We start from the raw sequence: 17,355 nt of genomic DNA, 5'->3' as shown, positions 1-17,355 counted from the left end.
AAAACTGTTCACCTAAATCAGGTGTATTTGTCTTACCATCTTCAAGGGTGTGCTGAGTCACGTGGTCTGACATCTGACTGGCTCCCAGAGGCATATAAGCTACAATATAGAAGGTGTAGTTGCTGGCTGGTTCCAAGTCATCAATAATGTAATGGGTTGTATCATTTCCAATGACCACTTGATATTCTTCATTATTTAAACCTGGCATAAAACAAGCGTTAGACAAACAAAAGTTCCTGGGAATCTCTAAACATCTATCTTGGCTCTAAGATGTTACATAGTTATTTCACGTTCTTCCGCAGATTACCTCAACTTTTCCAACTGCACTAAAAAGCTCTTTTATGCACAGGAGTAACTGTGTCTTGCTGTGCTGTAGGTTATGGCATTTCAGGATTTTCCTGAAAAAGGGATGCTGAATGCAATTCTAAACCCTATTTAGAATTAGTCACAACAAACTGTGTCCAATGTACAGTAACACAACAGACGAGCTCTAATAGCCTTATCATTCATACCAAGCTTCTAATTCTATTTGTTTAGAGTCAGGGAGGGTTTTTTTTCCAAACCTACTTACTGAGCCTTTCTATAACAGACTGCAGGAATGCAAGGGCTCCACTCCATCAAAAACAAAACAAACACCCCCTCCCTCAAAGAAACAAACCGAAAGAATTTATTCAGCAAAAGGATCTCATTTTATCCCTGCGAATTCTATTATATTTGATTGACGCCTTTTTTTTCTTTCATTTGAAGAAAGGCCAATAAGAACAGACCAGAATGAGCTTCAAAAATGTTTCGCTCCTTAGTGAGTTGTTAGGAAAAAAAAAATTCTCAGCAATTCATGTTAAAATATGCATAGCAATGCATGCAGTAGTCCTTGTCTTTGTTGGGCTTTATTCCTATAGAGGAAGGCTATTAAGTGGAATAAGTGTGGTGAAAGCTGCTGTGTTAACGAACAATTCACACCAAGAGCACGTCAACTTAATCAAAACTCTCTAAGAGCCAGCTCCTCCTCTTCACAACTGAATTTATAAACAAAACGAAAGGCAAATTCCACCATTAAGTTTTCCCACATTTATGAATTAACTTGATAGCATTTTAATTAGACAAGATTACGAGCATCTCACAACAGACTAGTTAATGGCTTGTTAATTAGGAATCGCAAGGCACGATTTCTGACCTGCTAAACAAGATCCTTGAGCTCAAATTAAAAGGACTTGTTCTCTCCTTGAATGGATTGCTAGGCCTCATGCAGAGGCCCTAATGAAACAGCCATAATAGAGAACAAGGCTTGCCTTCCACCACAATCAGTGTTCCCTTTGTGCCTTTTCTAAATCACTAACAAGGAATTAACACACTCCAACATGCATGCTCATCAGACCCTTTTTCTTCTTGCTACTATGACCCCGATTTGAATGTAAAATATTCTGCTTAAAGAAACAAAAAACAAAACCACAAAAAACACCTGTTGGTTTCTTCAGCTAACTTGATTACAACACTAACCTTTTTTTTCTTTAAACAGAGAAGAGGACCTGAACCTGTTTTTACTGTGAAACATCAGAATAGTTGAGTTGTGAAATTAAAGGATGAATGACGGTGTCTTTTATATACAAAGCACCTACCACATTGTGAAGTCTATAGAAAAAACTCTACTGAACTGCATAATCTTAGAGTATTTTCAAGTTCTGCTTTCTGTTTAAAGTTTACGGAATCATAAGCATCGGTACAAATTAGGAGATTCGGCAAGCACTGTTGTCTTTTGCAGTAACATGTTCTTTGCTCACACTGACAAATAGAGTTCCTCTTGTGCAAGAGTATTTTCTGCACAAACACACACTTCCATAAGGACAGTTTTCTTTGAAGTTACCCTGTCTCTACTCTCTGTGCTGGCACTGGACATACAATTACTCAGATAACTTATCTTCTGTGACTCTATTCATATTAGCTTTAAGAAGCGATTGTGAGCACAATACCTCAGTGACTGAAAGTGTAGGGGGTAATTTCCCGCACCTCTTGTCCTCATTATCTTTTAAAACTCTTTCCTTCCTTCCTTCAGACAGAATTCTCTTGTGTCCTGAATTATTCCACTTGCAAGAGGAAAGGATTCCTGCATCAGTATTAGAGTAATTAAGCTGTCCTTCCTGTCCTCTGCTTAGCAGATGGCAGACTGGTCTTCCACACAGCTGAGCATCTGCGGTCCTGTCCTTGAATAAACCATTTACTTAACAGAAATGGAAAAGAAATCACTCCTAGAAAACAGAGCTGCATTGCAGCTCAGTTTAAGCCACGCACCTAACAAATTTTCAAGTCATGTGGAATTTGCTTATCCTGCTTATGAAAAATTCTGGTTTTCTATCACCTTAAAGATTACCTTAAATTAAAGCAATTATTACGCGTAATACTACAGGGTTTTAAAACATCTAGTAACTCATCTTTATTCTAACTATCCATTCCCTCCTATATGGGTAGCTATATATAATTTCAGAGACTAGGATGAACTATTTATGGCTATTTCAGCATATTTCAGAGTTTGAGTGTATTTTTTCTCATTATAGAGACCAAAGGGAGAAAGGAGAGTGGATTTTATCATTCAGCCAAGATTCCTTCTAAGAGAAGATTGTTAAGCCAATGAAGTATTAACTATCCTACTCCAAAATATACGAAAGCCAGTAAAGTCACTAGAATTTGCAGACCTAGACAAAAAACCCCAAAAAACAACAAAACCCAAAAAACTGTCTCTGGTGGAAAATTCAACTCTGTAAGCCCCTCAGCATCCTCTGTCCTCTCCTGCCAAGCACACACATGGAAAAGAGTAAGCAGAAGCTCCTGCTGAGGACAGAGGGAAACCCAGATAGTATTAAGGACACATCAGGTTTTAAAGCCCACTCCTAACTTCAAAATCTGCCCATTGGAATGAACAGACAAAGGTGAGTTGGAAGAACATTCAGGCCCACAAATTAGATAATGAGGCAAAAGCATTTTCCCCAAAAACTACGTCTTGATTACAACATGCGTTTACACGCCAGTAGGCTCTGACTCAGTGCTGGCGATGAACCACTGACATTTGACAAGTTTTGCAAGCACGTTCAAGTTCTTACCACACACAAGTAGTTAAATAATATTTCCACCAAACTGCTTACCTTCTGCTTTCATGTAATGCACAGAGTACGCAATCACTTTGTCTGAATTATACAGTGGCCTCTCCCATGCTAGCAGGATCGCCGAGCTTGACACCGTTTCAGCATGGACATTGTAAGGTGCACTGGGTCGGTCTTCTGACATGACTACAGTGAGCCTTGCCCTGGAGAGAACAGACCCTTGGCTATTCTCAGCCATGCACTGATAAATGGCATCATCTTCAGGAATGATCTGGTTAATCACCAATTTACTGAATCCAAAAGGAAGAAAAAACAGGGAAAAAAGCTCACATCATGGACAAATTTAGCTCTACATAATACATCAACTTATGTTTGTCTCTGCTTCATCAGTGTAGTATAACTGACTTGTGCACCACAAACTCTATTAGCAATGGATACGCAGTTGTGAAATTTAGCAGCTTGAAGTGTTCCTCAAAACCTGACATGTTTATGTTTATGCCTGAAAAGCCAGGCACAGTGAAAACAAACCTGTGGATCTATATCACACCTGCAAAAATCACAACATTAGGGTTGTCATTTCTTAACCAACTCTTTGATATGAGCTGCTCATTATATAGAAGAAGCAAAGCAACGCCTCAAACAACTAGCAAGATTGTGGTCTCTGCTACAATACCATAAACCTAGAGCAACTCTGTGGTGAAATAACTTTGGCTTCCCACCCCCACGCTCCCCCACTCCAGATAAGGCAGCTATCTTAACTCCTCTGATTTTAGGTATTGACTAACCTGCATTCCTTCTGCCAATGTCCCTTCTGAAATGTCCATAGCTATATTTAATGTCCAATTTCACATTTACTTGAGCTACATCTTGCTTTGCTCTGTTTATTTATGGGAATTTCATTCTTTGGTAGCACATCATTAACACAGCTCTCATAAAACAATTGTAATCTTACCTGTTGTACATTTTTATTCTACCATTGGAGTGTATTCTCCTTCCGTTTTTTAACCATGAAATTTTGGGGGCAGGATTTCCTTCTGCCTGACAAGCAAAACGAGCAGTACCGGCTCTAGGCCTTGTTAAACTTTCCGGCCATTCCACAAATGAAGGTGGAGCTACAGACAAGTAACAAGAGAGAAAAAAAAAAAAAAATCAAGCCCCCACAAATGCAAGGACAGTCAGAATAACAACAACTTTTCCACACACGAACCTCTCTCCTCAAGCCACTGAAATACATATATATACATATTTATACATTTCTACTTCGCTACGGTATTCTTTTCTATGTTGAAAGCCTGTCTTCCCAGAGCACACATTGCACCTGGGTATCTCCAAGTGCAAATGAACTGCTACTTTATTACTCAAAGGCTGAGTATCTGACACTTCTCATCTAAGTAACAGACAGGAGAAGGTAGCCACAGTTCTGTGATGTGTTTCATCTCTGCAGTCTCCCTACAGCCCTCGGTGCACCATATTTGAGATAAAAATTCAGCTGAGCACATAGCACAGCACAAGACGGACACAAGTTATTAAACACATTGTGGAAATCAAAGCAGGCTCACCCAGCACAGTAAGCATTGCCATCGCTACCGTGAAGTTCCGTGTGCCTGGAATAGTAGCTCGACAGACATACACGCCTGCATGCTGCACCTTTACATCAGAAATCATGAGGTTCCCATTTCCAAGGACGCGGGTGTTGAAGACATCGATGGACTTGTGGTCTAAGAGAGAGAGAGGGGGAGAAGTGTAGTTACATGGCTGTTCACAGTATCTAGATGACTTAGCAAACTAGGGTTGCCTAGATAGTAATGGCATAAATTAGAGTTTAAAATTCAAAAGACGCAAAGGGAAATCACAGATGAGCTTTCTGAGGTTTCCGCTTCGCATTTGCTTTGCTTTACTCTTCAGTCTAGTTAACTGACCATTCAGATGGTTGGGTCTCACCACTTGGTAAGCAGTTTATATCTGAAACTTATCATTACAGCTAAAAACCTAGCGCCATTTTCCCAGTTAGCCTCCCCAACTGCCTTGCACTATGATTCAGTTCATCTGTATCTTCTTTACAAACAGGGATCATTATCTCTTTTTGAATTATGCGGAGGATAAAATGAGAATACCCAATTACCATTTATTTTCTTCCATTTTCACAGCAAATGCTCTTTGACTGTTGGGTAACTTTTTTCTTATTTGTTGGTCTATAAGAGCCACTGAATCAACTATGAAATACGTGTTTATATCTCCCACTTTTAGAAATAAATATGTAGGAAAAAACTTTTTGTGCTTCTAAAGGTACAGCCCTCAATTTCACTTAGGTACATGTCAGAATAAAAACGGAGGTAGTTTTCATGGAAAAATATGATGCGTTGATGCATATTATTGTGCTTACTGCGTTCCCTCTCTTCTCTCCTAGGCAGACTACTCGGGGTTTGACTATACCTACCCATAGTCCAAATGGCCCATTAACACAAGGTCCAAAACACATTCAAAGACTGCTTCTAAGAAGAAGAGGGGGAGAAACATCTACAAGGTTATTTCATAGGATGCAACCACTCCAACCTGCCCTAAACTCACCACTGATTCTACTCCAAGTCACAGATCCCCGGAGGTCACTGCCCTACTCATCACTTTGGCCACACTATGGTGGGGGCAGGCGGGATTGACAGCAGAAGCAGGGAGTCCAAAGCCTCAGAAAACCCCAGGGCTTCTTAACAGGAGTATGCAACTAAAAGGTGTTTTGCTTATCCTACCCTTACCTACTAATCGTTACCTACTACATGAAGCCTCACAACAGTAATTGCCAAAATCCTTTCTTTCCAATTTCACTTCCTCTCCACAGCCTGAAGGCTGTATGCTGTAATTTTAAGACCTACCTAACCGGCTCCATGAGATGATTGGCTTTGGATTCCCTGTGGCTACGCACTCCAGTATGACAGTTTGATGAAGAGATGCCGTAATGTTTTGAGGACCAGCTATGATAGATGGCTTGTGAAAAGGCTTCAAGTCTGAGGCTTTGGAGGAAGAAAAGAAAAAAAAAAGTTAGAACAATTAAATAAAAACTCAATTAAATATGAAATAAACCACGATTTTTTTTAAGGGTGCTTAAAACTAAATTTACACCAAAGCCTTATTTCAGTAGTTGTTGAGACTTACACTGAACAATATTTTAGCCACAAAATACAAGCAAGCAAAATTATCATTTGGGTGAACGGTTCAGAAGACAATTACAGCTTTTCAATGCATAGAAGCATTTTTGCTAGAATGTTAAAAAGAATGTAGCATCACTGAAAAAAACCTCACATGGTGAGTACCTGGGATAACACTCAGCACTGCCTCAGTGCTTTTACGTCTATTGGCTATTGTTGTGGCAACACATCGATAATTCCCAGCATCCTTTGGTTCAACACCATAGATCTGCAGAACTCCTGTAGGTAGAGCAGTTATCCTGTCACAGAAATATAAAAAAAATGAAATGTAGATAAATGTTCAGCCAGTGAACACCATCATGGAATTAACTACTTGATTTACAAACAGCCATTGCTACATTGACCTGGGAACAGCAGGCTGGAGACTCAAAAATATTCTATGTACATGACACACTTCCCTGCATTTCTGAACTACGGGAGAGATTCCCCTTAGCACCACAATGAGAGCAGAAGAATTTATTTTCAACGAGCAGATCTTTCTCACCCTCAGAGGCAGCCATCCCAACTTGCTTTAGTCAGCTACTATAGTCATACTATTCTGGGGTTTTGGTAGCAAGTTCTGATATACAACCAGGATACAGCTCCCTGAACCCACCTATGCTTTCAATTTGTATGTTTCTTTCTACCTTCCTTTGCATCCTAGGTACCTCAGACACGTTCAACAGAAGTTATGTGTCAAGAAGGATGGGAGTAGGTTTAACAAATGAAATCTGGACAGAGAAAGAAGCTAGCAAGGAGTAGACTGCATGCTTCGAGTTAATCAATTCACGAAAAGTCTCCCAGCACAGAATTTCCCTAGCATGAAGTGTTTTAACTCAATTTTCTGTACATATAATTCTTTATTGACCCTTTAAGGGAAATTTGTTCAACACCAATTTTTCAGTGAAAGCAACCCCACTAGTTCAAATCACTCCCACAGCCAAAGTCCATCTATGCCGTAACCCACAGCAATTTCCATTCCTGAACATGACTTGTATATAAAACTCTCTGATGACAACTCATCGGTCAATGATTGCTGTGTAGAAAATAGTGGATGATTCTGATCATGACATCTATTTAAAATCCATTGATAACTTTATTATTACTAGCTATATTAATAGCTGACCTAGTACAAAAATAGAACTTTATGCAATCGCATTGCAACTATTCAGATTTCCTTCTTGTAGCAGGCATGAAATTGTCACAGAAAATAAACGACATTGTAAAACATGTAACTCTCCATACCTGTCCATGACTAAAGGTAAAGTTGTTCGATTCACTTCCCAGGTCACAGTGGCAGGAGGGTTTGCTGTTATCTTACAAGCAAATCGAGCTACTCCACCTTCTTGGACCTCAGTTGAAAGTGGCTGGACTTCAAATGCAGAAATAGCTAAAAATAAGAGAACATTGAGTTCAAAAAACTGAAGCGAGGAAAGATTGGTAGCTATACCAAACTCAAGATCAACTAGTAAAAATACCCAGAAATAGTCCTCTCATCTACAGACAAAGAAAGACAGGTCTAATTACCTTGTCAACTTTGCTCATCAGCATGGTTTCATTGGCTGAGGGTTTATATAAGATAACTTTGCTTTACCCTAATTTGGTAAAAAAAAAATGTTTCAATGAAAATGAAAATGACACTCTCAAATAGAATTAAGCAGACAACTTGACTGGCATGTAGCTGGAAAGCATATCAATTATGAAACTACTGAACTTCATGTCAATTCAACTAGTTTGGGACTGACACCATAATACTTCAAAAAAACCCAATGTTTGGTTCTCGACAGTCATATTTTAGTCCTTTAATTATACTCACTTTAGTAAAAGCATTTGGAGAGTGTACAAGTTCATGTTTGATAAGAAATCAAAACAAAGAAGATCTCAAAATAACTTTAATCATGTAAGGACACATTCATCCCAACAGTCCAAGCAGTCACTGAGTGAACGTCTGAAGCACAGCGCATGAATATCATTTCAAGCATCTAATATTTACAGAGTTCACAAAATCGAGCCAATTGAAGTGGCAGATCAATAACTACCTTCCAGCTAACAGACACCTAAAAGATTCATCAGTAGTTGGATTTCTTTGCTCAGAAAATAAAAGCCAAATGGAAAGGGAAATACAAACCCCTCTAATTAATTGCTCCATTTACTTCTACTTACGACACAATTAACAGAAAGAACAGCTCTTCAGAGGCAACTCCTTCTGGATAACTCACAACACATAACTCCACACACACTTCCACCCCCTGTAGCTGCACAGGGAACAATCTCTGCAGAATCTCAATAGTACTGATCTGTTTCTTTAAACAACAAAGATTTCAAATTTCTACTCTCGTATTATTATACAGAAAAATTATATTAATAGATAAATCACCATTAGTACCTCAGCCATCTCTTAGCATTCAAGTTTTGTGTTGAAAAAACTCCTCTCTTTTACTTGTTTATTAATTGAAATGGGTTTTCATGCTATTTTCTCTAACATGTTTTCAACAATACCCTTCTGCATAGAGGACAAATACAGTACTGATGCACACCAGGCATTATAATGAGTGTTACCCACTGCTCATCATTTTACTACTGCATAACATCAATAGATAAATATTGGAGTGTGAAGGAAAAGTGACACGACTTGGTTGCTTTCCCCTCCATGCACAAATTAACTCCCAGTATGGGCCTAACCATATAACATTACAGATTCCTATTACTAGAATACCTATTTCACTTCCCGCATCAGAATAAATCCTTTCTTCGCACTGCTTTCCTGTAGTTGCACCAGTACTACAGGAGTGACCATTCCTAGTCATACCAGCAGAGTTAAAGCATTGCAGTTTTGTGAACAGACCTCCCAAAGATTGTGATTAACAAGACAACTGAACCACCCTATGCAGCCAAATCACCTGAGAGCAGTTGTAGCCACTCAATCCAAGCGTCACGGCTGTTGGAAACCAGGTCTGGCACCTGAAATGTGAGTTTGCGTCCCAGGACACAAGCTGAGATGCTCCTGGTATCCACTTTTACGGCCAGTCCCATGCTTTTGGCAGTGGGTCCCACAGCCCCAGAACACTCTGCAGTCTGTTCTCTGCCCACTTTCACTGCAGACAGAACTAGCCTCTCTCACCAGCAGAATTTAACCCAGTTCCCTGTGATCCACTTCTTGTTCTCTCACTTTTGAGCAGCACCAGCTTCAAGAATAAACAAACAAAAAAACCCACAAGTAGCATAAAGACATTACAACAGAAGTCTTACATTTAAAGCCTGGGGGGGGGGAGACAGGAAAACAGTCCCCTCCTTAAGCAGATTTTCTTCCGATTACTAAGGAATCATCAGAGAAAAAACAAGAGAATTAATAGTTCTTTGCCTACCTACAGAAGTTCAGCTTCAGAGAACAGAAAGACTCAGTGCAAGTCAAATAACTTGCACAGACACCAGGTGGTCCCCATGACTCTGGATTTGCTTTCCACTGAATTTGATGCAGCCCACCTCTCCTGTCTTTTTCCACCACAGAGGCAGGGGGGAACAATAAATAAAAGCATCCAGGCTTGTCTTACTTCCTCCCTTCCCTCCTTCTTCATTTTAACTCCTCCCCATACATAAAACGTGTCTCCACCTGGAGTCAGAATAGTATTTCCCTAATACTGTTCTTAACAGATTTTCTAACAGAAAACATGGTGCTTCGCATTCTTCATTTATTTACTGAAAGCAAACAGGACAGTCTACTCAGCTTTCAAAATAAAATCTCTAGGAATGTAATAACAGCATAGATAATAAGAACACCGCAAATCAACGTAACACAAGTTTCAGATCCATCACAGAGCAGAGCTGCATAAGAAAGCAGCATAAGGAAGGACCATTTTAACAAGGCAGGAAGGTAACCGCCTTGTTGAAACAAAACTCTTATTCACCTCCGAAAGTTTCATCTCCTTAGGAGCTATAAAATCACACCCGGAATTTTCTGTTGGTAAGATTCTTTAAAGGGACAGAGTGAGACAACCAAAACACAATATATGGTTTTCATTTATGTAAATAAAAACAATGATTTAGTTCCATGCATTCAGTACATTACAGCTGAGGATTAAAGACAGAAGCAAGACTCAAGAACTACAAAATAAACGGAGGAAAACTAGTATTTCACAGAACACAAAAAGTCATCATGATAGCAAGCAAAGAGTCAGCTATTTCATTTAGAAAATCCAATGCAAATTGTTAATTGAAGTTGATAAAGGAACATTTTCCACCTGAACAGGAACAACGCATTTCCTCAGAAAATTAATCTTCAAAGATAGCAAAAGTCAGAACTATGAAGAACTGCACAAAACCTTCAGAAAAACTCCTTTAATGTTGCTAAATGTGGTTTTAAAAACAAAAAAAATCCCTACTCATCTCTCATCTAAATTTATACATTATTTATCAGCTTAGCTCAATACTTGCTCCTTCTGCATCTTGTTTCTTTATGCACATCCTTGGTTTCTTCTTAATTCTGACTTTATTTGTTCCAGTAAAATCTGTTTTTACAAGTCTGTTCCTGTCTCGTGAAACCTGACCTCTTTGTAACAGGCTTGTTTTCATGGCAAGTGCCAATACCAACTCAGAACCCCAAGAAAAAGTCGTTAAAGCACCGCTGTTAAGAGCCTAGAGCTCTATAAATTGGATAAGAAACAAAGTCTCAAGAGACATACGTTATTCGTGAAAACAACCCGGCAAAACACAATAAATGTAAGTGCCTTTTTATTTGAGTGTTCCCCTCTCTTCTCCAGTCTATTTAATCATTTTGTTCCCAGATTTATAGCCAAAAGAAAACAATTAATGTTACTCCAGGAAACTGATGCTTCCACCATTTTTACACAAGACACTAAACACTGCTTACAGAAGAGGAAAACAACAGCTAGAAACTCTATTTAATTTCATAATTTTCTGCAATTTATGTGACTGGAACGTGTACGTACACCTACTTCTGAGTATGAGTATCTTCAATGGCACAAAAAACACAGTTCTGTCCAATAAAGGGAGAAATCAGAGTTCTGTTCTGGTATGAGTTCCCTCATTTACCACTGCGGCAAATACCCACAGGCTCAAAAACTTGCTGTCATACGTTTATTAAATATTAGAGAAACACTGCTGGTGTCTCCTGCACCATACATGGGTTAAATACTATCCTGCAAGCATGCAAAAAAAATTATTATGCACCTAAACAGGTTTACATAAAACCATAGAATGGTTTGGGTTGGAAAAGACCTTAAAGATCCCCCAGTTCCAGTACCCCTGCTACGTGCAGAGACACCTCCCACTGCATCAGAAGCTCAAAGCCCCATCCAACCTGGCCCTGAACACCTCCAGGAATGGGGCAGCCACAGCTTCCCTGGGCAACCTGGGCCAGGGCCTCACCACTCTCATGGTGAAGAAATTCCTCCTTATGCCTAGTCTAAATCTGCCCCTCTCCAGTTTATACCCATTGACCCTCATCCTATCGCTCCAGCTTTCTTGTAGCCCCTTCAGGTACTGGGAGGTCGCTCTAAGGTCTCCTCGCAGCCTTCTCTTCTCCAGACTGAACAACCCCAACTCTCTCAGCCTGTCCTCGTATGGGAGGTGCTCCTGCCTTCAGATTATCTTTGTAGCCTCCCCTGGACCTGTTCCAACAGCTCCAATATCCTTCTCATGTTGAGGATTCCAGAACTGGACACGATACTCCAGATGAGGTCTCACAAGAGAGGAATAGAGGGGCAGAATCACTCCCCTTGACCTGCTGGCCACATAGATTTAAGTAAGGCAAGAAAAAGTAAAACTTAAGAAGTTGACCCTTCACATCTTTTGTTTGTTGAAATACAGTAGCACTCTTTAAATTTAATTAAAAAAAAAAAGAGAGAAACAAACAAACCAAAAAGAAACACAATGCACACCCACTTCATTCACCCTTGAAACGAAGTCCTGAAGCTCCTTCAAACACAAGTCCAGGTGATTTGTTCCCTTACTTGCTGCGCTTTCTATTCACACACATTGTACCACTAAGTGACTTTATGAATGAACTTGCTCTAAGAGGCAAAAAAATCCCAACAATCTACATGTTTCTTAATGTTAAAGCTTGCTGGTTTCACCAGAGCTGACACTAGCCCAAGACTGAACTGCACCTGAAAGAATGGAAGATAAAACCCCTAAACTGAAATTACTCCCTGAACTGAAACAATAGCACAGAATTGGGTTTCCTGCAACTAGAATGCAGGAAACATTGAGAAACTCTCCAGCACACAATACTGACCACTTCATTGTTTCTCAGGAGATAGATGAGGTGCTCAGGTGGGAAGAAGGAAGAACCCAAGTGCATATTGCCATTTGTTGAACTTGTGTTTAAAAATGCAATAAATAGACATGTGTATCAGATTTTGGTAGCAAAGCCAACTTGCACATACTGTCCTGGAGTGTAACACAAACTTCTCAGCCCTTGCAGGAGCAAGGCTTGAAACATAATGAAAGTTCTGTCATGCCTTTTGGCATATGCATACATATTTTTTAATTATTTGCTATTCAAATGGCACACTCTGGTCTGGGTCTGGATTGGAAATAACCTTTATATGAGTATTGACAGCTCCAGACATGCAGCAAGACTACAGACACAGCTATTCTCCCCATTTCTGATGAAACAGCTGGAGTACACAGAGATGGAGCTGTCATCAAGTGATCTCATGGGTGGATCTTTGCTGAGTTTCCCAGGAGATGCTGGCAAAAATCAAATAAAGTACTTGGGAGCTCAAGTTCTGCTTTGTACATACACTTCAGAGGCGAATGTCACACAAACTGAGTGATATGGGTAAAGCTTTTCACATCTGCAAGTGAAAAGGGTTTACCCCAGGAATGGGAACTCCGTGCTACCACACACACAATGATTTCTTATATTAATCCTTAAAAGTTTAAACAAATGTTGTTTGGCCTAGAATTATTATTTTTAAAATGTGAGTCATAAAAATGCAAGATTTTAGGAGAAAACAGAGCCTGACCTGTAAGGGAATATTAAAAGACCTGGGACTTGATTAGTCCTGGGAAAGAAAACCAAAGAGAAGTAACTGTGTTACAAATATTCCAAGGAGATCTTAGAAAGGACAGGGAGCCATGACTCTCACGAAACTATAACAAGAGAAAAAGCAGGAATAGGTTTTAGTTCAAGCAGGGGAAGTTCAGGTGAGGTTGGTAAAGGAAAACAGATTAGATAGCAAAAGGGGTACCTGGGCTGTTACCTACCTGCCTGAGGGCAGCACCACTGCTCCTGCCACCTTCCTCAAACCAAATGTTACAGTCAAGATTTTTTTCACAACAAAAACAATATTGTCCTTCAGAAACACCTAGAATCTATTAGTGTTTTTCTTTGGGTTTGTTTTTTTCCCGAGGCAATAAGCCAATTCAGAGTAGATTTGAATGAAGAGGCTCTTCAGTTTTCCAGCCCTCCCCCTCCCACCTCAACTTCTCTTTAAATCTTCTTTGCTTTTCAGGGTTTTACCAGTGTAGCACGTTTTACAACCACAGCCCCTAACATCTCTGGAGATAAGATAATGAAGCTAGAACATAACCAGAAGGAGCATCCATGGCAGAACACGATGTCAGTCAGCCAACCATCCCCTAAGGCATGTTAGACACCTGAGGATGCCACCTCAACCTCCCCTGCAAACACTTCTGCTTGACAACAGTTTGTACACCTGTGATTCAGCAGCTGATGCATTTCAATAGCTCTATCACCATCCTTACACACCTCCACTCTTCTCAAGTGACTCAATAAACTTATTTCAGAGAAAAAAAGTGACAAGATGAAGAGCAGGTACAAGACAGAGCCTCTGAGCCTCACTAGCCGTTTAACCACATCGCAAAGAGGAGAACAGCCCTATGGATTTTAAAAACAAAACATCAACCTGCTCATTTAAAATTATACATTCAGGATTTGAAAGCAGGTTGAATTGGAGGTAAGTTTTACGGCAAAGCAAACCTAAACTGTTCAGTCCAAAACCACCCTGACTGTCTTTAATCAGGATAGGCTGCAGACTGCAAATGCCCACTGCTTTTTTTTGAAAGGCATCATGCAAAGAGAACAAACGCAAAGTGCACAGGGGAATTCAAATCTTTCAAAGCAAAGTATTACTGGATTATTTTTTTTTTAATTATGAAGTAGGTTATAATCTGCTGTGTTTCAATTTAAAATTATTAGTTTTAATGAAAAAAATCCTAAAGCAAATTTTGGCAGACAACATACAATGATCATAGTTCCATACTACAGTATGGAATACTAACCACACAAGGAAAATCTCTCCAGACAACTACAGATTCTCATAAAACATGACTTCTAGGATGCAGAGATGACAGCTCTCGAGGCATTTAAAATGCTGTGGTTTTCGTAAGCAGCTAAGGAAGCAGCTTATACATCAGTTCACGCAGAAGCACAAAGTCTGTAAATGTCATCTAAGAGGACACGCATTTTACAAAAGGGGTTGGGAACCTGCTGCACCTGGTTCACTAGGAAATGTGGCTACAGGTCTGATTTAAAGTATAACTTCCATTCTACTTATGAGACAAACATCTCCTCTGCCTTATCATATAAATCAATACAATATCCTCTCAATGAAGTCACCAAAGTACCAAGAATCTCCCAACTGGTTCTGAATATCTTCAGTTACCACTAAATAGGAATATAAAATAGTGGACATGCTCTTATAAAGTACGAGCATAAGAGAACTCTTAAATTCTAGCAGGGATCGCTTTAAGGTTCTTGCTCTAACCTGTCCTTACAATTCCCTGTATCATGATGCACTTACAAAAAAAAAAAACAGTAACCACTAGGCTGCTAGACCAACACTAAATACATGGCCTGGTATAATTTCCTTGTAGCCTCCTGTCTGAATATCTCTCTTTTCCTCTTCATTAATTCAGGTATCGTTCAGCAGGACTACCATCCTGAACATAGTTATATCCGACGAACAGGGTTATAATGCTCAGCTTTTCCTTATAGATTCCAGTTGACTTTTTTTTGTTCAAATTATATCTCTTCTCAGCAAACCACCACGGACAATTTGGGTAACTCTAGATCACTGGCACTGTCTGCTCTGCAAAAACTCAGAATGTGCAGTGTTGTGGGTCACTGGGGACATTAGTAGGACCGGGATTGTGAGAGAAAATTTGCCGAGTGTCATCCTGACTTCACCCAATGAATCAATTTCCTCTGTTTAAAGAAAATAAAATTAAAAAAAAATAGCACAGAAGAAGAGAGAAAACTGAAGAAGTATTATAACTATGTTGAAGTCCCTGTTAGGATTATTGTAGTTGATTGGACTGCTTACATAAAAAAAAAAAAATTTACTTGTACTTATGTACAAGCAGATGTGAAATTTTAAGTCATTCTGGAAAGCAATCAGACAACAATCCACTGTCATCACAGTGGAAGCATTGCTAAAGCTGCAGCAGCAGGAGACAAGATCAAGAGAAAAGTGAGTTTTACTGATAAGCTGTGATCAGACGAAGACCGCAGCACCATACTAAATAACTCGTCTTCATAGAATTATGAGCTAAACATTTGAGGAACAAATCATCTGACATCCTCTTCATCAAGCTGGATAAAATCCAACATAATTGGAAGAAAACAAAAAGACAGTATTAAAAAAACCACACACACACAACGGAGGAAGAGACTACTTGTTGGATTTTGCTTCTTGCAAAGTCTTCTCCTTTACAGGGCCCTAAGTCCAAGGATCTGCCTTGATTTTATCTTATCTTGCTCTTTTTTGAAATGCAACAGTGTATGTTAACTCAGGACCAAAGCATCAGTCCTCCAGCCTTCCTGACCACTCCCAGCATCAGAAATATTTACTTCTGAACTACAGACCTCTGATAGATTAGCTCATAAACACAAGCATCTGCAAAGACTTTCTCTTCTCTTGCTCTCACTCATGGTCTGCACAGATATCTTCCTCCTCTTAACTGCTATTATTTAGGCAAACAACAGAGTTTGAGACAGAACGAGTCTGCCTATAAGAGTAAGTGAGATCATTCAGAACACTTTTGGCTCTTTCAAGCACAAAGGAGAAGTGTCAGTTGATTCTGACCACTATACGAGGGAAAAAAAAGGTAATTCAACCAACATACTGGCATTCTTGGAAATTACCAGAGATGTAACTCTTCTGATAAATCGTAAATGTGACTAAAGCTAGCTATTGTTTTTAATTTCTGAGAGGGTAGTTGGGAAAATAAGCTTAGCTAAAATACACTTTTTCTACATCCTTGCATTTGAAACAAATATTCTGAAATTGCATATTGTTATATGACTACTGCTTAAAATTTTAGCTTAAAATACTTATTCCTAATTAATAATCAAAGATGTATACAGTGCCAGAAAGACAATATTTAAACTCAGTAGGAAAAAAAACTACTCTCTTTTTCGGAAAAAATCAGAAGCCTCACAAAATAAGTAAAATCAAATAAATCATACCAGCTGTTGATATAACCGCAAGATGTTAGGAACTCATAATGAAAATTCTGGATAACACTATATCAGGTGCTTAACTTTTTAAATGGGAATTTTTAAATTGTATTTCCCCCCCCCCCCCCGTATCAATCCCTGGCAGTAAATGCTATCACACGCAACGCAGTATCAATGAGTTGAGACAGTCTAAGAAGCAGCAACTGGGAGCAATAAAATAACCAACCAATCGTCCTCTTCTCCCCCAAATCTAAAACTAGGGAGGAGACTGCAGTGTTCATAAACTCATCCTATGCCGCTCCTCAGATTAATTTATACACAAATTAGGGCTTTGAAGATGCCTGTTCTCACTTGCATGCTTAGAAACACTGGTAGTACAAAAGAGAAGAGAATAATGACTGATCCTGTTAAGCTGCACACACACACACACCTGCAGGAGAGAAGAGCAGACTACTGCCCGTTATCTTTATCTAATACACAAGGAAGACTTCTTTACAAGTTTTATCTCCAACACCAGTATCCACAGATCCACAGTATTGAGCCCAACCACACTTGAACTCCCAGAAAGGCAGTGTGGACCTATGACTTCAAATACCTTTATTAACATTTCAAACAAGCTTTTCCAGACAATTTACCT

General features: G+C 39.4%; 1 protein-coding gene across 1 annotated transcript in view; it reads right to left on the bottom strand.

Annotated features, from left to right (window-relative positions):
- PRTG (protogenin) overlaps nucleotides 1-17,355 on the bottom strand; it is an 89,621-nt gene that overhangs the window by 43,764 nt on the left and 28,502 nt on the right. The window contains exons 3-9 of the mRNA XM_069867040.1: nucleotides 7,517-7,661; nucleotides 6,398-6,531; nucleotides 5,960-6,097; nucleotides 4,652-4,810; nucleotides 4,045-4,204; nucleotides 3,135-3,382; nucleotides 37-201 (exon numbers count right to left, since the gene is read on the bottom strand). Coding sequence (XP_069723141.1) covers nucleotides 37-201; nucleotides 3,135-3,382; nucleotides 4,045-4,204; nucleotides 4,652-4,810; nucleotides 5,960-6,097; nucleotides 6,398-6,531; nucleotides 7,517-7,661 — 1,149 coding nt within the window. The remainder of the gene's footprint in view (nucleotides 1-36; nucleotides 202-3,134; nucleotides 3,383-4,044; nucleotides 4,205-4,651; nucleotides 4,811-5,959; nucleotides 6,098-6,397; nucleotides 6,532-7,516; nucleotides 7,662-17,355) is intronic.

Source organism: Phaenicophaeus curvirostris, chromosome 12, assembly GCF_032191515.1.
Source record: "Phaenicophaeus curvirostris isolate KB17595 chromosome 12, BPBGC_Pcur_1.0, whole genome shotgun sequence".
In the NCBI taxonomy this organism is placed as follows: domain Eukaryota; kingdom Metazoa; phylum Chordata; class Aves; order Cuculiformes; family Cuculidae; genus Phaenicophaeus; species Phaenicophaeus curvirostris.
The sequence above is the reverse complement of the archived record's forward strand: the minus strand, read 5'-3'. Positions and strand labels throughout refer to the sequence as shown.